At 38.5% G+C, this 25772-nt stretch overlaps 1 protein-coding gene across 1 annotated transcript in view; it reads right to left on the reverse strand.

The window, feature by feature from the left end:
- Positions 1-25772, reverse strand: part of EIF5B (eukaryotic translation initiation factor 5B) — a 63051-nt gene that overhangs the window by 26416 nt on the left and 10863 nt on the right. The window contains exons 2-9 of the mRNA XM_025355080.1: positions 13786-13911; positions 13599-13683; positions 12332-13004; positions 9928-10145; positions 9384-9534; positions 4902-5000; positions 3999-4088; positions 2017-2091 (exon numbers count right to left, since the gene is read on the reverse strand). Coding sequence (XP_025210865.1) covers positions 2017-2091; positions 3999-4088; positions 4902-5000; positions 9384-9534; positions 9928-10145; positions 12332-13004; positions 13599-13683; positions 13786-13911 — 1517 coding nt within the window. The remainder of the gene's footprint in view (positions 1-2016; positions 2092-3998; positions 4089-4901; positions 5001-9383; positions 9535-9927; positions 10146-12331; positions 13005-13598; positions 13684-13785; positions 13912-25772) is intronic.

Here is a 25772-nt window from a genome sequence, read left to right on the forward strand (position 1 = left end):
ATATACTTACACCAAATGGTAATTACACCAACTGTTACATTTAACGGGCTAAGTACTCTAGGTAAAATATAAAGATTGACAAACTGGATTAAAAAAATCTCAACTAGATCCTAGCTGTGATTTGTAAATGGTGTCCCCTCTAAAATTCATGTTGAAAACTTAATCCCCATTTTGCGGGTAGCGGGTAGCAGGGTGGTGGGGAAGGTTTGGGGGACTGATTAAGCCACTCTCATAAATGGATTCATGCCCGCAGAAAAGTGCCTTCTCAAAGAGAGTTTGCTCCTCTTGCCCTTCCCTCCCTTCCACCATGTGAAGACACAACCATCCTTCCCTCTGGAGGATGCAGCACCAAGGTGCCATCTTGGAAGCAGAGAGCAGCCTTTACCAGACACCAGTGCTGGTGCCTTGATCTCGGGACCTCCCAGCCGCCAGAACTGTGAGGAATACATTTCTGTTCTTTAGTACTACCAAGTCTGTGGTATTTTGTTATAGCAGTACAAATGGACTAAAATGCTATTTACAGATACAGAAAGAGTAATAAAGAACAAAAAAGATCATGTAAATCAAAGCTCATGTACCTATATGAGTTTTAGGCAGACTTTTATATCAAAAGGCATTGTTAGAAATATATATATATATATATATATATATATATATCAATGATAAAAGAGTCAATTCATTAGAAAGATACAAGATTGTATTCACCTAATGACACAGCATAAAAATACATAAAGCAAAAATTAACAGAACTTGGGAGAAACAGAAAATCTACAATCATGATTGGAGATTTTAAGACACTGGTCCCAGTAACAGAGAGAAAGAGCAGATCAGAAAAAAAAAAAGCAAAAACAAAAAAACCCTCAGAACGCTATAAAAGACTTGAACAAAATGATTAGCAGACTTGACCTAAATATAGAAACCAAGGCATCCAACTACTGCAGAATATGAATTCTTTCCAAATATGAAACACTTATAATAACTGACCATGCTAGGTTGTATAGCAATATTCAACATACTTCAAAGGATAGAATCATGTATGTTCTCTGATCACAATGAAGTAACAAAAGACAATGAGAAAATGCCCATTTTTGTAAATTAAGAAATATACTAGGCCGGGTGCGGTGGCTCACGCCTGCAATCCCAGGATTGGGAGACTGAAGTGGGCGGATCACCTGAGGTCGGGAGTTGGAGACCAGCCTGACCAACATGGAGAAACCCCGTCTCTACTAAAAATACAAAATTAGCCAGGTGTGGTGATGCATGCTTGTAATCCCAGCTACTCCGGAGGCTGAGGCAAGAGAATAGTTTGAACCCGGGAGGCAGAGGTTGCTGTGAGTCAAGATTGCGCCATTGCACTCCAGCCTGGGCAACAAGAGTGAAACTCCATCTCAAAAAAAAAAAAAAGAAATACACTAAATAAATCTTAGGTAAAATATATCAAAATGAAAATGAGAAAATATCAACATATCAGAACTTACAGAATTTGACTAAAGTCATGCTTAAAGAAAAATGTATACCTTTAAACACAAAGATGGGGGGAGTCTGAAAAAAATCAAAGGGCCAGATATCATTATCAGTAAGTTAGTAAAATTAACAGGAAATTAAATCTCAAAGTAGAGATTTTAGTAATAAAGAAGGGGAAATAATGACAAAAACGCTTACTCTCTATTCATACTTATCAGGAACTATAGTATTTATCTCTTCATTACCTTTTAGCAGTGCTTTTTGTAAGTCAGTTTTAGTAACAACCCTATTTGTAACATCATCACTCTGAAAAAATGCATTCTAAACCTTAGGCAGTTATCTTACAAATAACATTCTGAGGAACCACTCATTCACAAAACGAAGATCCACATGAGGACTTAGAAACCACGGCAAAGAAGAGAACACGAGACTGATCCCCATCCCCAGAAATGTTCATATGTCTTTCATAATCAAAAGACTATTCATTTAAATATATATCATTCATTTCTAATAGCCACTGGATTTATCAGTGTGTGCTTATGAGGTATTCACCTTTTTCTGTCTCCTCGTCACTGGCCATAGCCTCCCAATCATCCAATCCAGCATCCTCAGTATCTTCTTCTTCTTCTGTAAGTAAAATTTGCATTTAAGACACAAAAATTATTTAGAAATATGAATTATTTAGAAAAAAATTATTTCTAAATAAATTATTTAGAAAAAAGTAAAAAATTACAGACAAAAATAATTTTTCAATTATGTAAAAAATATGTATGCAGCTATTATCTTTAGAACTCTTTTTAACATAGCTAGCATGTTACAATTTACTATTACTAAATGCTTCCATTTCCTACTAGAGTCATCATATTAAACATAACCGATTTTCTATTCAAGCTAATTGTTTCATTAATTTAATCAATTTAAATGTTTCTTTAGATCTTGAAAAAGCTATATGAATGTACTCAGTTCTTGAAAACAAATGAAATTTCACATATGTCTTCTTTTTGATCATCCAACTCATGCTTTATGCAAGGAATTTATTATTTTGCTTTTAACCTTTACAGGTATTTAAATATAAATTCCAAAGTAGAAGGTACAAAAGTACCACCATCACTCCAGTTCAAAGTAAGAATAGAATGCTGTGCTCATAACCCCAAAACAGCCAGAAAGCTAAATTCTGAATATTACTTAGATATTACAGACCTAATACTCTTCTTAACAAGAATGCTTTTCTTTACCGAAATCTAACCAGGCACAACTATTCTTAAATGAAAGGAAGATGAGGGGTAGGACAGGACATGCAGTACCTGGCTTCCCTGAAATAATCATGATTTACTAACAAGTCTGGGTAAATTATCTTGAGGAGGAAATGAGACTCAGAAACAGGCACCCAAAACATCCATCTAAATTAGCAATTCTTTCTGGTGTTAAAAATACGACCTAAAATAATGGACTGCTATTAAGCATATCAATCTGAATTTCTCTAATCTCGTCTTATCAATGCTAGGCTGAGGTCTACCCAGGTGAAATGATCCTATTCGCTCAGAAGAGAAAAGAGAAAAAGGAAAGGAACTATCAATAATATAATTCACCAGTGTTAATCGGACTTAGTATTCTCTAAAGGCTTTTCCCATTCCTGATCCTATCTTTAAACGCTGGGGATTCTCTTGAATACCAAACATACATTTAGGCAGCCCCAGCTCTCCTATCAATATCTAGTCTTAAGAATTAGAACAATGTTTTCTTTTTTTTTTTTAAGCCAGAGATTTTCCTCAACTTCTCAACACATACACAGATACCCCACAATGAGTAAGCTGAATTCTCTGATTATTGTAAATAGAAGTTGACCTTTAGGAAGGTCTAAAAATGCCAATTTTTATGGTTCTTAAAAAGTTCTAGTTAAAAATGCTTTGAATTTGCTTCTCAAGTATTAAATGAAAACCTTCAGGTCTTTTTTTGAGATTTCTGACTCATAAATAAAAACATCAGAGAAAATCCAAAACCTACTATTCTTTCTTCCTTTTTTTTTTTTTTTTTTTTTTGTGCTCTGTCACCCAGGCTGGAGTGCAATGGCATGATCTCAGCTCATTGCAATGTCCCTGTAACCTCTGCCTCCCAGGTTCAAGCAATTCTCCTGCCTCAGCCTCCCGAGTAGCTGGGATTACAGGCACCTGCCACCACGCCTGGCTAATTTTTTGTATTTTCAGTAGAGACAGGGTTTCACCGTGTTAGCCAGGATGGTCTTGATCTCCTGACCTCGTGATCCATCCGCCTCACCCTCCCAAAGTGTATCCTTTCTACAAAACATTTTATTAACACTGCTGGAAAGAATAAAACTGATGCAAGTCTCACTTGGGTACTTATTCAAAGTAGAAATGAAAAGAAATAGAAAAGAAAGAACTATGAAGAAAGAGAGCCATCCAGTCAGATACTTATTTGGTTCTCCCCAACTATTTATAATAACTAAGACAACGTATGACACATCAACACTATTTAATAAGAATTCACTAATTAAATAATCAGATAATGCTATCCACCTGGTTCAACAGGAGGTGGTGTCTCTTCCTTTTCTGGTACTCCTTGTTCCATAACTTCTACAGTAGCACATAATTCCATTGATTCAGACACTGAAAAAAGGGCAGAAACCAAGATAATGGTTTTTTTCCGATGTATAATTTCTGTTAAGATACTCCATTAAGTACTGAATAAAAAACAGTAGTGCAAACCTATTTATCTATTTATTTATTTATTTATTTATTTATTTGATGGAGTCTCACTCTGTCACCTAGGCTGGAGTGCAATGGTACAATCTCAGCTCACTGCAACCTCCACCTCTCGGGTTCAAGCAACTCTCCCTGCCTCGGCCTGCCAAGCAGCTGGGATTACAGGTGCCTGCCACTATGACAGGCTAATTTTTTTATTTTCAGTAGAGGCGGGGATTCACCATGTTGGCCAGGCTGGTCTTGGACTCCTGACCTCAGGTAATCCGCCCTCCTCAGCCTCCAACATGCTGGGATTATAGGCGTGAACCACCGCGCCCAGCCTGTACAAACCTATTTCTCCAAGTTTAGAAAATGTTTAAATATAGTCATATGTTTTACAGGAAACTATTCTTTCTGCTCAATAAATAAAACACAAAAATCACAGAAGGCTAAGAAGGAAACCAAGAAAAGATAAGAATTGTAGTTTTACTTCTCAGAGTTAACAGTTACAATATTCATAGGCTAGAACTCAGATTTTTCAAAGTAAAATACTTTTTCCATTAGCTTGTCATTTGAATCAAGTGAGAATAATGGCATTAATAAGAAATAACTTTAGAAAATAAGTTTCAATATGCATTTCAGATTTTTTCCTTTCTTCTTTACAGATACTGTTTTGAAGACTGTGGGGTAACAGCAAACAAAATAGTTCCTACGTTACAGGCTATTTTGTATACAAACCTTCTTTACTTTCTAGCTGCTGTGGTATTTTTTTCCTCTTTTTATCTTCATAAATTGGCCTCTTCTTTGGCAAAGAGTCTTTTGATGGCACTTCAACACCTGAGGGATAAAAATGAAAAACTTCAGGCTTATACTACTTACATGTCACCTGAGAAGTACTATTTAAAGAATAGCATTTCATTCACCACAGAGACACATACCCTAAAATATGAAAGGATATTCATGGAAAAACTTGTATCTTTTTTATATAAGGTATTTTAAAATTTACATACAGTAAAAATTCTTTTTTTATACACAGTGAGAGTTTTGATACGTGCATCACCATCACAATGAAGATGCAGAAAAGCTCCATCACTCCATCACCCTGGGCTGCTCCATGTAGTCAAACCCTCCTTACCTTCTTAGCCTCTGGTAACCACTGATATGTTCTTCAACCAAAAGATTTGCTTTTTCTAAAATGTCACATGAATGGAATCTTAGTCTGGCCTCTATCATCACAATGGATTTGAGAGCCACTCACTCTGCTGCACATGTCAATACTTCGTTTCTTTTTATTGTTGGGCAGCATTCCATCATATGGATATATCACAGTTTGCTTATCCATTCAACAGCTGAAGGACATTTGAATTGTTTCTGCTTTTTTGCAATTATGAATAAAGCAGGTATGAACATTTTCAGACAGGTTTTTGTGTGAACATTTCTATTCGGCAAATATTTTGTAGTGTGAAAGATGAAACATAACGTAAATATGACCTTAATTTTTATAAAGACACTGCCAGTTGTTTTCCAAAGTGGCTATACTACTTTGCTTTCCCACCAGTAATGCAGAAGAGTTTCGGCCGGGTGTGATGGCTCACGCCTGTAATCCCAGCACTTTGGGAAGCCAAGGTGGGTGGATCACCTGAGGTCAGGAGTTTGGGACCATCCTGGCCAACATGGTGAAATCCCATCTCTACTAAAAATACAAAAAATTATATTATTAAAAAAAAATTATATTGCAGTGGTGGGTGCCTATAATCCCAGCTACTCGGGAGGCTGAGGCAGGAGAATCGCTTGAACCTGGGAGGCAGGGGTTGCAGTGAGCTGAGATTGCGCCATTACACTCCAGCCTGGGCAACAAGAGCGAAACTCTGTCTCAAAAAAAGAAAAAAAAAAAAAAAAGAGTTTCAGCTGCTCTGAATGTGGTAAAGATAAGTTTCTCTTTTTTTAGAACAGTCTTTTCAGATGTGTATAGCTTCTTGCTGAAAATGTCTGTTGAAACTTTTTGCACATTTTTAAATGAACTTATTGGTTTTCTTATAGTTGAATTCTGAGAGGTCTTTATATATTTTGGACATTAATTCTTTGTCAGATATCTGATTTGGAGGTACTGTCTTGGAATTCTCTTAACAGTGTCTTTTGCAGAGAAAAGTTTTGACTGGTCTTTCTCAAAATGTATCTTTTTTCCTTTTATGGTTCACAGTCCTATCTAAGCACTCTGCCTAACACAAGATATCCTCCTATGTTTTCCTCTGAAAGTATTATTGTATATTTTACATTTAGATATAATACCCATTTGGGTTAATTTTTTGTTTGTTTGTTTTGTTGAGACAGTCTCTCGCTCTGTCCCCAGGCTGGAGTGCAGTAGCGCAATCTCCGCTCACTGTAAGCTCCGCCTCCCGGCTTACGCCATTCTCCTGCCTCAGCCTCCAGAGTAGCTGGGACTACAGGCGCGTGCCACAGCACCCGGCTAACTTTGTTTTGTGTTTTTAGTAGACAGGGGGTTTCACCATGTTAGCCAGGATGGTCTGGATCTCCTGACCTCGTGATCCGCCCACCTTGGCCTCCCAAAGTGCTGGAATTACAGGCATGAGCCACAGCGCCCTGCCGGGTCAATTTTTATATAGTGGGGATTAAAACTAGTGTTTTGGATTTTTCTGCATACAGATGTCCAATTGTTCTAGTATCACTTGCTACAAATACTGTATTTTATCCACTGAATTACCTTTCACCTATATACTAACCGTGTATAGACTATCTGTCTGTCTTTCTGGCAATATCACACTGTATTAATTCCTATAGCTTTATGCTAAGTCTTGAAATCAGGTATTCTAAGTTTGTTCTCCTTTTTCAAACTTATTTTGGCCATTCTAACTCTCTGGTCTCTTCATATCCATTTTAGACTAGTTGACAGATAGCTACAAAATATCATGCTGTGATTTTGACTGGGATTGAACTGAATATATAGATTACTGGATTACTGACACAGTCTCTCACTATGGGCAGAAGCCTTAGAATAAAGACAACAGAAATTGTATACCATGGGATTTTGAATGAAGTCACTAATAAAGGAAAATGACTAAAAATGTTATCTCTAAAGTAGGAATATATATGGATGTGTGCTGTGCATGTGCTGAAGAATGTCTAGAATGGTAAAACCATAGCTATGACTGATAAGACAAATACATTAAACAAACCAAAGAAAGAGGATAAAGCCAGCTGAGAATGCAGAGATCATCACTTCGATTAAAGTTTTCCTTGCCTAGCAGCCTACACCTACTAAGATGAAAAGCATGGGCCTGAGGGGAAACTGTAGGCTGGATTACCTGAAGGGTGGTCCCAGTAACACCCTAGACTTAATCAACTGACTAGTCCTCTAGTCATGGACTCTTAAATAAGCTGCTGTATTTGGAATCAACACCAAGACTTGTATGTGTTTAGACATTCCATTCACTTTGCAAACTGAGACATCACAATCAAGTTCTTGAAGAAGCTCTTTGCCTGAAATGAGTTTATTACAAATTATTGATAAAATACTCATATATATATATATGAGACTGTGCTTAGTAGTCACAGGCTAAAGGATGATTGAAAAGTTAACCTGCTGCACATTTCAGAGTAATTATATGAAAACACCTGCAGATGCCTACACTCTCTGAGAGTACATTTTCAGCTCAATGAATTAAGTTTTACAATACCTAGGTAATAAATGTAGTAAGCAGCAATCTTCCAAACATATGATGAAACAACACCGTAGGATCTTTTAATAAGATGACTCCTGTGAGTGGGCTGTGAGGGGGGACCTTGATGTGAAGCTAAGGAATTTGAACTTTTATTAATAGACAATAGGGAACCAATAAGATGGTAAACACTGGACAACACTATGAAGAGGAAGAGACCAGGGTCAGAGATGCCACTTGAGAGATCATCTCTTACAAGCCTATGCTAAAGACTGATGCTAAAAGTCCATCATTTTACACTGTAATTTCCATAACTACAACTCTAACTGTTCCTTAAAACAGCATTTTTGAGACTGGCAAATTACTCCCTGCTTGGTCCCATCTCAATTTCTTCATGAGTGCTTTTAGCCTCTCCAATAGTCAACGATGAAATCTGATGTATGAATGCTAACTATATTCAAGTTCGTACCTAATTTCATTTAAAATTTTAAAAAAGCTATATTCTCAGTTAAGAATAAAATTTTCTAAAATCTAAGTACTGGGTTTTTTTCACATCTAATGCTCCTAGCTGAACATATGTGTAAGAAAAAGTGGCACAGACCAGCTTAAATTTCAGTTCTGTGGCCTTGGGTAGGCTGTTTACACTCTCCGAACCACCATTTCCTCATCTATATGATGGAAATAAAAATAGCTATACGAATTTTTATGAGGGAAAAATAGACAATGTCAAAGACATTGTAGCATCAGTTACACACCAAGCACACAAGCACACAATAAATGGTAGCTGTTACTGTAATTACAGCATCAACACCAAAATGACTATAAGCTAAAAATCTAGGGAATATAGGAACATGAAATTTAAGAGAGGCCCCAATATATTCTTCTCATTGGAGCAAAGACACTATTTTAAATCATCTTACCTTTCAAAAAAGTAATAAATTATATGCCCAGTTGTGATCTCTAAACACTATTCCCCTCTAAAAGGAACCAAAGCTCTTTGGATAAACAACTGATTCCAGGTCTCAGGCCATGCAAGATGAACCTGGGATATCCTGTTGTGTCAGAAAGTAAGGAAAAGGTAAAAAAAAATGGTCATGAATACTTTTTCACTGTGGTCATGTGGGTAAACTAATATGCTGTCCGAGAATCACTGTACTTCTTTTTTATTTTTTGGGATTCACTTTAAAACACACCAGGATAAAAAGTAGATGGAGAAGTACAAAACAAGAATGTCAAACGGTCCTGATTGTTGAAGCTGGCTGATAGGTACACAGGGACTCATTCTATTATTATCACTATTCTTGTTTGTGGGAGAACTCAGTTAGACATACTATCATTTACATATACATTTGTATCCTTGTGTAGACGTCATCTTCCTAAACAATGAAATTACATCACCTATTCCTTACGTTTTACTAAACTTTTTCACAGATTTTCATAGGAACTGTCCTGATGCAAATTCCATTCTCCTTCTGTACATTAAGGGATATAACTGCATGTGCAGAGCTCTCTGACTGTTCAGTTAATGAAGAGTACCACTCACCCTGAGCTTGTAGGAGTTTAAGAGTAGCTTCGGCTCTGGCTCTGGCTTCTCTCTGGGATTTAGTTAAAAGTTTCCCTTCTTTTTTCAAGCGTTCTTTTCTTTCTTTTTCTTTTTGCTTTTTCCTTTCTCTTTTTTCTTGTTCCAATCGTTCCTATAAAAGACTACATGTCAGACAAAACCTGTATTCATTTAACACACTATAAAATCCAAATGTAAACAATCCAAACTTCAAATAAATCTCGAGACACATGCAAAGTATGTTTGGAGATTCCAAATCAAAGTATTTTAAATGTTGTACATGATTATTAATTAATATCAGATTATTGGCAATGATACATAAGCAACTTATGTATCAAGCAATCTATTATTGAGAAAATAAAGATGTGCTGTACCTCTTCATCTTATTATTTGTATCAGAAAAATAATAAAACTGAATTACCATACAACTATGAAATTCTCAGAATGAGAAGATTAAAGATATTTTACAGAGAATAGATTTTAAGTTAAACACAGGATCAGTGTTACCAACTTCATGAAAACATACCTCTTCTTTCCGCTTGGCTTCTAATTCTTCAAGCCGTTTTATACGTTCTTCCTCTTCTCTCTTTTGTCTTTCTTCTTCCTCTTTAAGCTTAGCCAGAGCTTCTTGCATAGCTTTAACAGTGGCTTTGCTAGGTCCTTTTTTCTTCTCTTTCTCTTTGTCTTCCTTTTCTCCTTTCTTTTTCTTCTTATCTTTCTTCTTTTTGTCTCCTTCATTGTCATCTACCAAAAAAGAATAAAGGCAAAGCATTGAAATGAAAAAACAATTCCCTGTGGTGATGATGAGCAAAACCCAACCATAATTCAAGGACCATAATGGGCCAAGGCTGATGCCAGCAGCAGGCTAAGTTCTCTAGGCATCAAGGCATCCTGAGCACTTCGGTAACTAGAATAGCTCAGAATAACTCACAGATGGCCTCCTGAGAAGTCTGCAATGCTGGTGTTGGTCTCAGACGTCCCGAGGAATACAGTAAGACAGAAGGATACTGTCAGCAGCAAAAGGGCAATCCTGTACTTAATGTATCTCTTAATCCATGGTACCTGAGTGTCTGGTATCCAACAGATGCCTATATGAAGTTCTAACAATCAGAATGAACTAACACCCACCTAAGTTCTGTAGCTAATTTCACTTCTACAAGATGGAGATAATGAGAATGATGTCTACTTTAGGGGGATATTAGTAGGATGAAATACAGAAATATAGGTAGTTATACTCCCAGAACTCTAAAGAATTAAAAGCTATGAAGGCACTTTCATGGTGTTCCTCCTCAAAGATACCCAGATAATAAAAATCTTAGCATTTAAGAAAGTTGCCGGGCACAGTGACTCACGCCTGTAATCCCAACACTTTGGGAGGCTGAGGCATGTGGATCGCCTTGAGGTCAGGAGTTCGCGACCAGCCTGGCCAACATGACGAAACCCCATTTCTACTAAAAATACAAAAATTAGCTGGGCATGGTGGCGGGCACCTGTAATCCCAGCTACCTGGGAGGCTGAGACAGTTGAACCTAGGAAGAGGACGTTGCAGTGAGCTGAGATCGCGTCATTGCACTCCAGCCTGGGCAACAAGAGTGAAATTCCGTCAAAGAAAGAAAAGAAAGAAAAGAAAGAGAGAAAGAGAGACAGAAAGAGACAGAGAGGCAGAGAAAGAGAAAGAAAAGTTGTGTCATTTTTCCCATTAAAAGTTGTCCAGTCAAAAGAAAAACTACTATTTTTTTTGAAAAGGAGTCTCACTCTGCCGCCCAGGCTGCAGTGCAGTGGCGTGATCTCTGCTCACTGCAAGCTCCGCCTCCTGGGTTCACGCCATTCTCCTGCCTCAGCCTCCCGAGTAGCTGGGACTGCAGGTGCCGCCACCACGCCTGGCTAATTTTTGTATTTTTAGTAGAGACGGGGTTTCACCGTGTTAGCCAGGATGGTCTCGATCTCCTGACCCCGTGATCCACCCACCTCAGCCTCCCAAAGTGCTGGGATTACAGGCGTGAGCCACCGCACCCGGCCGAAAAACTACTGTTTTAAGAATATAGTATGGCCATGCAAACCAACTGATCTTTAGCTATTTTCATTCTAAGTAAGAGGAAGAAATTAGCTAGAACTTTTATAATTGGTTGTTTAAAAAAAAAGTCTCATTATTGCTTAAAAGACATTAACTTTAGCATGTTGAGTTTTAAGTGCAGCAGAAAATATTAGCAACTTCATGAAAACATTTATTTGTGAATTTCATAAATTGAACTAGGTTTTTTTTTTTTTTTTTTTTTGAGACGGAGTCTCGCTCTGTCGCCCAGGCGGGAGTGCAGTAGCCAGATCTCAGCTCACTGCAAGCTCCGCCTCCCGGGGTTCCCGCCATTCTCCTGCCTCAGCCTCCCGAGTAGCTGGGACTACAGGCGCCCGCCACCTCGCCCGGCTAGTTTTTTTGTATTTTTTTAGTACAGACGGGGTTTCACTGTGTTAGCCAGGATGGTCTCGATCTCCTGACCTCGTGATCCGCCCGTCTCGGCCTCCCAAACTGCTGGGATTACAGGCGTGAGCCACCGCGTCGGGCCCTTGAACTAGGTTTTTAAAGACAGGAAAGAATTCAAATATTATCTGACACTGACTTATCAGAAAGAACAAATTTTTCATTAAGTAACTTCTATAGTCTTCATCAACAGCAAAAAAAGAGTTTTCATAATGAAATTCTATAAAAATTCCAGTCTGTACATAAATAATCTGAAAGATATTTATACTATATATGTAAAGGATTAACAATGCAAATCAAGTAAAATACTTAGATGTAATTTTTTAGATGGCTCCTTACAATAAAGTGCCTTTATACCCATGGACAAATAACAAAATGACCTTGGGGCATAATGATGACAACTTATACTGCGAATCAAAAGCCTGTTGCTCTTTCCTCTAAAGCATTAACCAACCTTCTGCAGCTGTGGGAGTCTCTGCTTTCTCTTCAGAGGCAGGGATTACTCCAGTATCAAGAGTCACTTTGGATTTGACAGTTTCTTCTTCAGATTTCCTTTGAGATTCCTTTTGTTTACTCAGATCCTTTTTACCTGTTTCTAACTCTTCTTTTTCTTTCAGCTTCCGCAGTTTCGCTTTTTCTTCATCTCGCTTTTTTCTCTCGCGCTCCTTCTTTTCTGCCTTCTTTTGGGCCACTGTCTTAATTTTGAAGGAGGAGTCATCATCTTCATTCCCACTCTCTATGTTAGGACCTGGCTTGTTTTTTTGATTTTTTTTCTGTCCTTTTCTAGATTGCAAAAACTCATCTGATTCATCACCACTTTCACCAGAAGAATTTACTCTTGAACGCTCTTTAACTTTTTTACTGTTATCCTCATCCTCTTCTGACCCATCCCACTTCTTATTTGATTTTTGAGCTTTCCCTTTAGCTTTTTTAGGAAGTTTGTTAAAATCATCATCATCATCACTCCCAGAGTACATTTCCACTTTTGGTTTTGCAGTCTTTTTTGATTTTGAATCTTTATCTTCCAATTCTTCGCTATCATTATCATCAAAACTCTGTTTTTTGCCCTTCTGTCCTTTCTTTTTTTTATCTTTTAAGGTGAATTCCTCTTCATTGTTTTCTGTTGGCTAAAAAATTTCCATTGTTAGAAAAGATTAACAGAATTACATTTGAGACCAGAGTCATGTGCTTCATTAACTAAACATTTTTTTTAAATCTCAAATGATTTCAAAATCTTTTTCAAAGTCTTTTTCATAGGAATATAAAATTCAAACAAGCTCGAGAGGTTGGCCTTGGCCTCAGACACATCTCGCATTCATTGCAAATTTCAGAATCCAGGGCCTCTTGAAACAGGCACTAATCACCACTCCACATTTACCAACTTTACAAAGCCTAAGGGACAAGTTGAAAGAAGAAAAAATATTTATCATTTTCCCATTACTCTGAGGCTTATCCAAATTCGAAGGATGAAAAAGAAACAACAGAGAAAACTGAAGGTGGAGATGAGTGATTACATCATATCTCCAAATGTACCAATTTTATGAATAAACAATATACCACAAAATACCTTTACATTCCTATTTTTCCCTTTGGCATCAGATTTCACAGAAGCTTTTAAATAACATATTGTACACTGCTCAAAAGTTTCCAAATGTAATTCCCCAAACCAACATTAAGAAGAATACAATATGAAACACGAAGAGGTAACAAAGGTCTTTCACCTTCACTGCAACAGTTTCTCTGTCAGCTTTGATGCCTTGAGCTTCCAAAGACAATTCTTCCAGTTCTTTCAGGATATCATCTTCACTAGAAAAGGATTAAAATACATTGTGAAGCACTGGTATAGTTTTATTAAGTGAATTCAGTACCAAAACAAATAAAAATCAAATATATTTAAAATATACTTACTCAAAATCCTGCTTTTTTTTCTCTTTTTTCTTTTTCCCTTTTGACTTTTGAGGCTCCTGTTCTTTGGCAGCACCAGCTCCTTCTATTTCTGCAGCCAAGGCATCAAGATCAATGTCATCCTTGGCACTTAAATGAAAACAAAGACGTCCTAAATGTTACTCAAAAGTAAAATAATCATTCATTTACATAGAAAATTTTATCATTTTGACCTTTTTCATGCATTAGCAGCACACTGAGAAAAATCATTTGGCAAGTTCTTTCATAACAGCACAAGCTACATCTACTTATCAGCCTCCCTACATCTGCTTCAATGAAGTTTCTGGATTACACTCAAATAAGGGAGAGTGATAATGAAAAGCTCCAAAGGTTTTTTGTGTGTCTGAATGAAGTTATTTATAAAATGGAGAGATCTTAAAACATAAAACAAGTCTTATTTCTCAACTATCAGTAACAACACCTAAATATTTGGACCCCTGTGCATTTTTACTTGGAATAGCAAAAATTTCAGAGTTGGAAGGAAGTTTAGAGATCAGTCATCTAGCCTGTAATCTCATTTTACCAATGGGGAAACTAAAATGCACAAGGACTGAATGTCCTGAGAAAAACATACCTACATGTTCAAATCTAAATGAATTAGGAATGATTCACTAAATAAAATACTTAACCAAAAATCCAGAACTAAACCTGTTCGCATCTGGTTTCATTTCTGGATCCATCCAACAATGTCCTCACCTACCAACATTACTTGGAGTAAACCAAATTAAGTTCCAGCTAAAACCTACAGAAAATGAAGGCGGCCCAGTCTAAAATGTACAAGTAGCAAAGGTAGATGAATCCAAATGAATGGCACAGTAAGAAAACAACTCATGTAACGTGGCCTTTATAATGGATGCCTTGTAAAGAGATGCTTTATTTCAGCAAAGAAAAAAATTTTTTTTGTTTTTTTTTGTTTTTTTTGAGACAGAGTCTCACTCTGTCACCTAGGCTGGAGTGCAGTGGCATGATCTTGGTTCACTGCAACCTCCACCTCCCAGGTTCAAGTGATTCTCCTGCCTCAGCCTCCTGAGTAGCTGGGATTACAGAAGCCCGCCGCCATGCCCGGTTTTTTTTTTGTTTGTTTTTTTTGTTTTTGTTTGTATTTTAAGTAAAGACGGGGTTTCACAATATTGGCCAGGCTGGTCTCAAACTCCTGACCTTGTGATCTGCCACCCTCAGCCTCCCAAAGTGCTGCACCCAGGGTGAGCCACTGCACCCAGCCTCAGTAAAGAAAATTTCTAAAGAGAAGTAACTTCCAACTATATTATAAATATAATTAAAAGATTATATGACAAGACATTGAGGATATAGAATTTAGCCTTAAGGAGCTTAATAGGGAAGACAGACAGCAAACCAGTAAAGCACAAATTGCAAAATGTTAAATGCCTTGAAGTAAAAGAACGTAATGCTTTTATAAATAGTTGGCCAGAACTGAAATGTGCTCCTTTTCTTCCTATATTTTAGATAATTTGACACTGATCTGCTGCAGTGGTAGGGACTTCCTACAGTACCAAATCTAGAATGGGAAAGTCAGAGGCATCTTATTCTTAGCTAAAGGGGTACACATACCAGACACAGTAAGTCCAAAAGCTAAAGGCAACAAGGTGTGTTATGCCTCAAGAGGGCTCACAAAAGACATCTGAACCACCTAAGAAATGTTTGAGCATTATGTATTTCTTGATCCCACCAAAGATATAGGGAAACAGAAACTGAGGGGGAAGCCAGGCAGTATATTTTTAGCAACATTATTTCCAGGTGATTGTGCACCAGATCTGAACACTGTCACTCTTCTTCCTTTATAAATGAAGTAACTAGTAACTAAGGCACAGAGAATCTGCCCAGGATCACAGGAGTCAGAGATGTGGGATTTAAACCCAGGAAGTCTGATTCCATAGCCAGATGTCTTACTTCTGCTGACATAATCCAATTTGCATTTTAGGGCTGGACGCAGTGTCTCACACCTGTAATCCCAGCACTGTGGGAGGCCGAGGCAGGCAGATCACTTCAGCCCAGGAGTTCGAGACCAGCCTGGCCCACACTGTGAAACCCCGTCTCTAAAAAAATATAAAACTTAGCCAGGCATGGTGGCGCATGCCTCTTGTCCCAGCTACTTGGGAGGCTGAGGTGGGAAGATCACCTGAGCCCAGGAGGTTGAGGCTACAGTAAGCTAGAATTGTGCCACTGAGTAAAACCCTGTTAAAAAAAAAAAAAAAAAAAAAAAAAGCATTTTAGAACGCTACCTCTGGTATGAATGGCAGGGCTGAATCCTGACTAGTCAGGAAGCAAGGAGACCAGTTAGGAAGCTTTTGTAGTAAGTGTAAGGAGAAACAATGAGCACCTAGACTTGCCCAGTGGCAGGCAAGATGTAAATCAGTTAGATAAATATTAAGGGAATCAAATCAACAACACTTAAGTGATCAACAGGATGTATATAGAAAGGAGTCCTAAGGAAGAATCAAGGACAATTCTCAGGTCCCATCAGGTAACAAGAACCTAAATCTGCCCTAGCATCTCCCAGGAGTATCCCCCAAGGCATCTCTGGCAACATTTCACACTACAGCAGCTTCTGACAACTGTGTGAGAATGAAGTTTGGCATCTCATTTCCAAAAATTTATCTGCCCTCACCCAAACTGTATTCATCTCATCAAAATAGCTTCAAGAATCTTCTTGTGATTAGCTATATTTCTGGAGAATTCATCAATAAACATCTCTAGGATAACAGTGTATAGGACTACATTTGTACATTATTAAGTCTGAAAGGCTTCTTGTAGCTAACAATATAAGATGAACAGTTTTGTAATATGCTTATATTCAGGCATTGTGCTGACTAATGCCTAGACATAATATATATACTGACACTTAATATTCATAACAATTCCATAAAACTATTCTTAAAGATGGTAATTTTTCAAAGGCCACCCAGCTACAAAGTAGCATACCAAGAATTCAAGCCCAAATTTTAACAGCAGATTCTACTGCCTTCCTAGAAAATGGGAAATAATCTAGTGTATTACCTGCTTGAAAACTTCAAACATAGCTATGAAATTCCTACAGTTTACATACAAAGGCAAAAGACTTAGCATAAGTCAGCATAATACTGAAGAACAAAGCTGCAAGACTCATTACTCAATTTTAAGATTTATTATAAAGCTACTATCAAGACAGTGTAGTACTGGTGAAAGAAGAGACACATAGATCAAGGCAACAGACCAGGTAGCCCAGAAATAGAGCTCTGAGAAGGATACTAGTATTACAATAAAAACACTAACCACAGACTGAAAGAAACATTTGCAAAGCACTACTAGCTGAAAGATCTGTATCCAAAATACACAAAGAACTCTTAAAACTCAACAATAACAACCCAATTAAAATATGGGTAGTCACCTTGTCAAATTAGGGGCAGGGGGAGTAGATTAAAAATATTCATCATCATTTGTCACTGGGGAAATGCAAATTAAAACAAAGAGATAGTGGTATTTACCCATCAGAGTTGCTAAAACCCAAGAAACTGACAATACCAATTCCTGGTAAGAAAGCAAAATGGCTGATTCTAGGGCAGGGGCTAGACATAGACAAAATAAGCCTAGAGCACTGTGTAATGGTAGGAAGCAAGGAAATGATTTTAAAACAAAAAACAAACACACAAATAAGAAAATGCTAAAACACACACAAACACACACAATGTTGAGTCTATGACAAAGGGACACATGAGCCAACTGAAAGAGCTCCCAATGGGCAATGGGAGCAACAAATTAATATGTTAATTAATTAGAAGAACAAATTAAATAACAATATTAAATTATAACCTAAATATGAAATAATTCCACTAGTCATACTATTAGAGAGAAATGATTAAGTAAATAAATGGGGAAGAGACAAACGTGTGCAGAAAAAAAGTAAATAAATTATGCAGAATTCCATCCTCAAGGAAGTGGAACATAATTTTCCACTCCTAAACAATGAGCTGTGTACAGTGATTTCATTCCAAAGAATACAATATAGAAAGAGAAAAAAAAAGTAACATTATATTGCAGAAATCTGACAAACACAGCCAAGTGATCAACATCGACATCAGTGATATAATGAAATCTGAGAAACTATCACAGATAAGACAAACCTAAGGATGAATGACTACTAAATGTAATGTGGTATCCTGTATAGGATCCTGGAACAGACACAGGACAGTAGAGAAAAACTAAAGAAATCTACACAAAGTATGCACTTCACTTAATAATATTGGCTCTTTGATTGAAACAAGTGTACCATGCTAATATAGTAATAACAGAGGAAACTAGGTGTGGGGCATATGGAGACTCTGTACTGTCTTCACAATCTAAAACTTCTACAAATTAAAGTTTATTTTTAAAAAACTGAGCAAAGGGCCGGGCACGGTGGCTCAAGCCTGTAATCCCAGCACTTTGGGAGGCCGAGACGGGCAGATCACGAGGTCAGGAGATCGAGACCATCCTGGCTAACACGGTGAAACCCCGTCTCTACTAAAAAATACAAAAAACTAGCCAGGCGAGGTGGCGGGCGCCTGTAGTCCCAGCTACTCGGGAGGCTGAGGCAGGAGAATGGCGTAAACCCGGGAGGTGGAGCTTGCAGTGAGCTGAGATCCGGCCACTGAACTCCAGCCTGGGCGACAGAGCGAGACTCCGTCTCAAAAAAAAAAAAAAAAAAAAAACTGAGCAGGTAGGCTGGGCGCGGTGGCCTGTAATCCCAGCACTTTGGAAGGCCAAGGCAGGTAGATCATCTGAGGTCAGAAGTTCAAGACCAGCTTGGCCAACATGGGGAAACCCCATCTCTACTAAAAATACAAAAATTAGCTGGACGTGGTGGCGCATCCTGTAATCCCAGCTACTCCGGAGGCTGAGGCAGGAGAATCGCTTGAACCTGGGAGATGGAGGTTGTGGTGAGCTGAGATCACACCACTGCACTCCAGCCTGGGCGACAGAGCCAGACTCTGTCTCAAAAAAAAAAAAACCCCAAAAAACAAAAAACAAACAAAAAAACTGAGGGGGGAAAAACCATCATATTACTTACAGTTATTCCAAAGAAAGTAACATACTTAAATCTAACAAGTAAAGTACTTATATGTGGAAAATTACAAAATGCTTATGAAAGAAATCCAAGACTTGAATAAGTGAAGAGACATGCCATGTTCATGGACTACAAGACTCAACACAGTAAAGATGACAATCAGCCCTAAAATGATATATAGGTTTAATGCAATTCCAATAAAAATCTCAGCAAGATTTTTAGGACATAACCAATATAGACAAGGTTACCCTAACATTTATATGAAAAGGCAAGAAACTAGAATAGCTAAACCAATTTTGAAAAAAGACTAAAATGTGAGAAACCACTCTACCAGATTTCAAGACTTAACCAAAGCTCTTGGTACTGGCAAAGGAATAGACATAGATCAAGACAAGAGAAGAGAGAGAACCGGAAAACAGTACCAAAGAAGTATAACCAATCAGGCCAGGCACAGTGACTCATGCCTGTAATCCCAACACTTTGGGAGGCCAAGGCGGGTGGATCACTTGAGGTCAGGAGTTCGAGACTGGCCTGGCCAACATGGTAAAACCCCGTCTCTACTAAAAAATACAAAAAGTAGCTAGGTGTGGCGGCGGGCGCCTGTAATCCCAGCTACTCAGGAGGCTGAGGCAGGAGAATCTCTTGAACCTGGGAGGCAGAAGTTGCAGTGGGCTGAGATAGCACCACTGCACTCCGGCCTGGGTGACAGAGGGAGACACTGTCTCGAGAAAAAAAAAGTACAACCAATTAATTTTTGACAAAGGTGCAAAAGCAGAAGACAGCCTCTTTAACAGTGCTAGAGCAAATGGACACCTATCTGTCACAAAACAATGAACCTCACCCTCAGTCCTTACCCAAGAGTGAACCCAAGATATATGATGTACTTAAAAAAATAAATAAACAAAAGCATAAACTTTTAGGAAAAGAGTAAAATATCTTTCAGATCTAGCACTAAGGAAAGAGTTAAGAGTTAAGGCTTGAAACTAAAAGCACAATCCAAAAGAAGTGGAACTCATCAAAATTAAAAACTTTTGCTGTGAAAGACTATGTGAAGGGAATGAAAAACAAGACACAAAATGAGAGAAAATATTTCCAAACCACAAAGATTAACAACTAGAATATACCCAAAACTCTCAAAACTCAACAGTAAAATAAATCCAAACAATCCAATCAAAAAAATGGGCAAAAGGCATGAAAAGACATTCCACTAAAGATATACAGATGGCAAATAAATGTTCACATCATTAGCTATTTGGGAAATGCAAGTTAAAACCACAATGGGGTATCACTACATACGAATCACTACATACCAATGAGAATGCCCTCCTCCCCCACAATAGTGATAATAACCAATACTGGTAAGGACAGAAAGGAACTGGAAAATTCACACACTGCTGGTAGAAATATAAAATAGCAATGCCACTCTGGAAAATAGTCTATTAGTTTCTTGCAAAACTAAAAATGTACTTACCACATAACCCAGCAACTGCATTCTTGCACATTTATCCCTAAATAACAAAAATTTATGTTCATGGAGAAACTTGTAGACAGAAGTTCATAGCAGTTTTATTTTCAATAGCCAAACACTGGAAACAACCCACATTTCCTTTAATAGGTGAATGGTTGAATAGACCGTGGTTCATTTCCATTCCACGAAATATTATTCATCAATAAAAAGGAATGAACCATTGATACATGCAACAACTTTGATAGATCTCAAGAGAATTAGGCTGAGTAGAAAGAAGCTAACCTCAAAAGGCCACATACATACTAAATTCCATTGATACAACATTTTTGAAAGGACAGAACTTTAGAAATGTATAAGACACTTGCGGTTAGAGACAGGTGAGGTGTGTGTGGTGGGCTGGGGAGTGCAGGAAGGAGGTGGTTACAAACATACAACATGAGGGATTCTTGCACTGATATTCTGCATCTTGACTGTGTAATGGATATACAAACCTACACATGCAACAATATTGTATAGAACTAAATATAGAAGCACACACACACAAAGAGTATAAATGAAACTGGGCAAACCTGAATATAATCAGTGGATTGTATCAGTGTCATTATCTGGGTAATGGCTGGGGACAGGGGCTCATGCCTGTAATCCCGGCACTTTGGGAAGCCGAGGTGGCTGGCTTGCTTAAGCCCAGGAGTTCTAGATCAGACTGGGCAACACGGCGAAACCCTGACTCTACAAAAACTACAAAGAAATTCGCCAGGCAGGCCAGGCGTGGTGGCTCATGCCTGTAATCCCAGCACTTTGGGCGCCCAAGGCTGGTGGATCACGAGGTCAGGAGTTCAAGACCAGCCTGGTCAATATGGTGAAACTCCATCTTTACTAAAAATACAAAAATTAGACGGGTGTGGCGGTGCACGCCTGTAGTCTCAGCTATTCAGGAGGCTGAGGCAGAAGAATCATTTGAACCCAGGAGGTGGAGGTTGCAGTGAGCAGAGATCATGCCATTGCACTCCAGCCTGGGCAACAGAGCGAGACTCCATCTCAAAAAAAAAAAAAAAAAAAAAGAAGAAGAAGAAAAGAAAAAATTAGCCAGGCATGGTGGCATGTGTCTGTACTTTCAGCTACTCTAATGGCTGGGGTGGGAGGATTGACAGCCCAGGAGAGGGAGGCTATGGTGAGCCATGATTGTGCCACTGCATTCCAACTTGAACGACAGAGTGAGACCCTGTCTCAACTGCATATGAATCTATAATAATCTTGAAATGAAAGTTTAACTTTACAAAAGACACTATTAACAGAATAGGTCAGGCACAGTAGCTCATGCCTGTAATCCTAGCACTTTGGGAGGTGGGTGGATCACTTGAGGCCAGGAGTTTGAGACCACCCTGGCCAATATAGTGAAATCCTGTTTCTACTAAAAATAGAAAAACAAATTAGCCAGGCGTAGTGGCACATGCCCGTAATCACAGCTACTCAGGAAGCTAAGGCACGACGGTCACTGTGCTCCAGCCTGAGCAACAGAGCAAAACTCTGTCTCAAAAAAAAAAAAAACACAATTAGCAAAATGAAAAAGCAAGACAGGCCGGGCGCGGTGGCTCACGCCTGTAATCCCAGCACTTTGGGAGGCCAAAGTGGGCGGATCACCTGAGGTTGGGAGTTGGAGACCAGCCTGACCAACATGGAGAAACTCCATCTCTACTAAAAATACAAAATTAGCCAGGTGTGGTGGTGCATGCCTGTAATCCCAGCTACTCAGGAGGCTGAGGCAGGAGAATCGCTTGAACCCAGGAGGCAGAGGGTGCAGTGAGCCAAGATCACACCATTGCACCCCAGCCTGGGCAACAAGAGTGAAACCGTCTCAAAAAAAAAAAAGAACAAAAAAAAAGGCAGGACAAAGAGCGAGAGAAAATATCTGTAATACATATATCTCACAAAGGATTTGCCTACAAAGAAACAACACAATTTTTTAAATGGGAAAATGATTTGAACAGACACATAACCAACGAGATGAAAGAATGACAAACACATGACAAGATGTTATCACTAATAAGGAAAAGTAAATTAAAACCACAATAAAGGCAGGGCGCGGTGGCTCAGGTAATTCCAGCACTTTGGGAGGCTGGGGTGGGCAGATCACATGAGGTCAGGAGTTCAAGACCAGCCTGGCCAATAAGGTGAAACTCCGTCTCTACTAAAAATACAAAAAAGTAGCTGGGCATGGTAGCTCGTGCCTGTAATCCCAGGTACTCAGGAGGCTGAGGCAGGAGAATCGCTTGAACCTGGGAAACAAAGGTGGCAGTGAGCCAAGATCACGCCACCACACTCCAGCCTGGGCAACAGAGTGAGACTTCATCTCAAAAACAAACAACCAACCAACCACACACACACAAAACCCACAATATGTCACTACACAGCCACTAGAAATACTAAAATTAAAGATTGGTAATAATACCAAGTGCTGAAACAGGATGTGGAGTAATTGGAACACATACATCCCTAGAGGGAATGCAAAAACAGCACAGTCACTTTGGACGACAGTTTGACAGCTTCTTGTTAAATATACATTTACCATATGACCCAGCAATCCCACTCCTAATCCCACTCCTAGGTATTTATTTACCTAAGAGAAATGAAAACACATGTCCACACAAAGACTTAAATGTTCATTGCAGCTTTACCCAAAATCAGGAAAAGCTGGAAACAACCCAAATATCCATCTACCAGATAATATATAAATAAACTGTCATATATCCAGGCAATGGAATAATAATGCCAGGTAACAAAGGGAAGAACTAATGCTACAAGCGCTAACATAGATGAATCTCAAAAGTACACTGTACTAAGTGAAACCCAGTCAGCCAACAAAGACTACGTACTGTATCATTCTAGTTATATGAATTTCTAGAAAAGGCAAAACTACAGTGACCAAAAATAAAACATGAAAACTATAGTCACTACTGGGCTCAAGCGATCCACCTGCCTTGGCCTCCCAAAGTGCTGGAATTACGGTGTGAGTCACCATGCCTGGCCCTTTTATCCATTTTTATAAGTTACAAAAACAAGAACAAATCTATAATCTTTTTCTAGTATCTTAATTTCTATTAAACACAGTAATGTGGAGTTAAAATGATGTTTAATGAAGGAGTCTTTTAAAAACATTTTATTCTTTATTTCTTCATTCTTCTCTCACCACTTAACAAAAATCAACTCTAAATGAATTAAAGACTTAAACGTAAAATCCAAAACTATGAAACCATTAGAAGAAAACAGGAAAAAAGCTTCATGACATTGTTTGAATAAGACCTCAGAAGCTCAGGCAACAAAAGCAAAAACTGACAAATACAACAAAGGAAACAACCAACAGAGTGAAGAGACTGCCTATAGAACGGGAGAAAATATTCACAAACTATGCATCTAACAAGGGGTTAATATCCAGAATACATATGGAACTCAAAACAACAATAGCAAAAAAGCAAATAATCCACCTAAACGATGGGCAAAAGATCAGAAAAGACATTTCTCAAAGGAAGACATAAGGCTGGGCGCGGTGGCTCAAGCCTGTAATCCCAGCACTTTGGGAGGCCGAGACGGGCGGATCACGAGGTCAGGAGTTCGAGACCATCCTGGCTAACACGGTGAAACCCCGTCTCTACTAAAAAATACAAAAAACTAGCCGGGCGAGGTGGTGGGCGCCTGTAGTCCCAGCTACTCGGGAGGCTGAGGCAGGAGAATGGCGTAAAAACCCGGGAGGCGGAGCTTGCAATGAGCTGAGATCCGGCCACTGCACTCCAGCCTGGGGGACACAGCGAGACTCCGTCTCAAAAAAAAAAAAAAAAAAAGGAAGACATAAAAATGGGCACCAGGTATATGGAAAAAAAACACTCAACGTTTATTAAACATCAGGGAAATGCAAATCAAAACCACATTGAGATATCACCATGCCTTAGACTAGCTTTTACAAAAAGACAAAAAATATGGCGAGAATATGGAGAAAGGAGAACTATTATACACTGTTGGTGGAAACGTAAATTAGTACAGCCATTAGAGACAACAGTACAGAAATTCCTCAAAAAAAAACAGAACTATCATATAATCTAACAATTCCACTACTGGGTCTATATAGCCAAAGGAAATGAAATTGCTATGTTGAAGAATATTTACACTCCCACATTTACTGCAGCACTGTTCACAACAGCCAAGATATGGAATCAACCTAAATGTCCATCAACAGATGAATGGATAAAGAAAATGTACATCTACACAAGGCAAATACTATTCATCCATAAAAAAGAATGAAATCCTGTCATTCTGTGACAACACATACAAACTCGAATGTAATTATGTTAAGTGAAATATGCCATATACGGAAAGACAAATACTGCATGATCCCATTCATATGTGGAATCAGAAAAAGCTGATATCATAAAACTAGAGAGTAGAATAGTGGTTACCAGAGGTTGGGAAGAGTAGGGAGGAGAGGGAATGAGGAGAGGTAGGTCAACAGGTACAAAGTTACAGTTAGGAGAGTAAGTTCTGGTGTTCTACTTCACAGTAGGATAACTATAGTTAACAATAATGTATTATACTTCAAAACAGCTAGAAAAGATAATTTGGAATGTTCTTACCACAAAGAAATGACAAGTGTTTGACGTGATACGCTAATTATCCTGATTTGATCATTACACAATGTGTAGAGATATCAAAATATCACATTGTACCCTATAAATATGTACAATTATTATGTATCAAGAACAAAATACAACCTGTATTTTTCAACTGTATAAAAACAGCATTTTATTGTGTGTGCAGGCATGTACTCAACTTTAGAGTTTGGCTTTTGGAATTAAATAAAAACCGTACATAAAAATAAAAAGTAAGACACGTACTTCATCTTGTGACCAATATAGTACAAAGTCTTTTAAAGACACATATTACAAAAAAATTGTTCACTGCGGCCGGGCGCGGTGGCTCAAGCCTGTAATCCCAGCACTTTGGGAGGCCGAGGCGGGTGGATCATGAGGTCAGGAGATCGAGACTATCCTGGCTAACATGGTGAAACCCCGTCTCTACTAAAAATACAAAAAACTAGCCGGGCGTGGTGGCGGGCGCCTGTAGTCTCAGCTACTTGGGAGGCTGAGGCGGGAGAATGGCGTGAACCCGGGAGGCGGAGCTTGCAGTGAGGAGATCACGCCACTGCACTCCAGCCTGGGAGACACAGCGAGACTCCGTCTCAAAAAAAAAAAAAAAAAAAAAATTGTTCACTGCAAAGAAGTAAAAGGAAAATTAACCTCATGTACAAATCTCCTCTCAATTCCAAACTTAGCAAATTTCACTTGATAATGATAGGTATCTTCCACTGAAAAACTGTGTAATGATTGTAAAGTTTGACAAGAAATACAGGAAATCCAACTCCTTTCCAAATTATTCCACACTTGAAAATCTCCA

The sequence above is a fragment of the Theropithecus gelada genome, chromosome 13, assembly GCF_003255815.1.
Source record: "Theropithecus gelada isolate Dixy chromosome 13, Tgel_1.0, whole genome shotgun sequence".
Taxonomy (NCBI): Eukaryota; Metazoa; Chordata; class Mammalia; order Primates; family Cercopithecidae; genus Theropithecus; species Theropithecus gelada.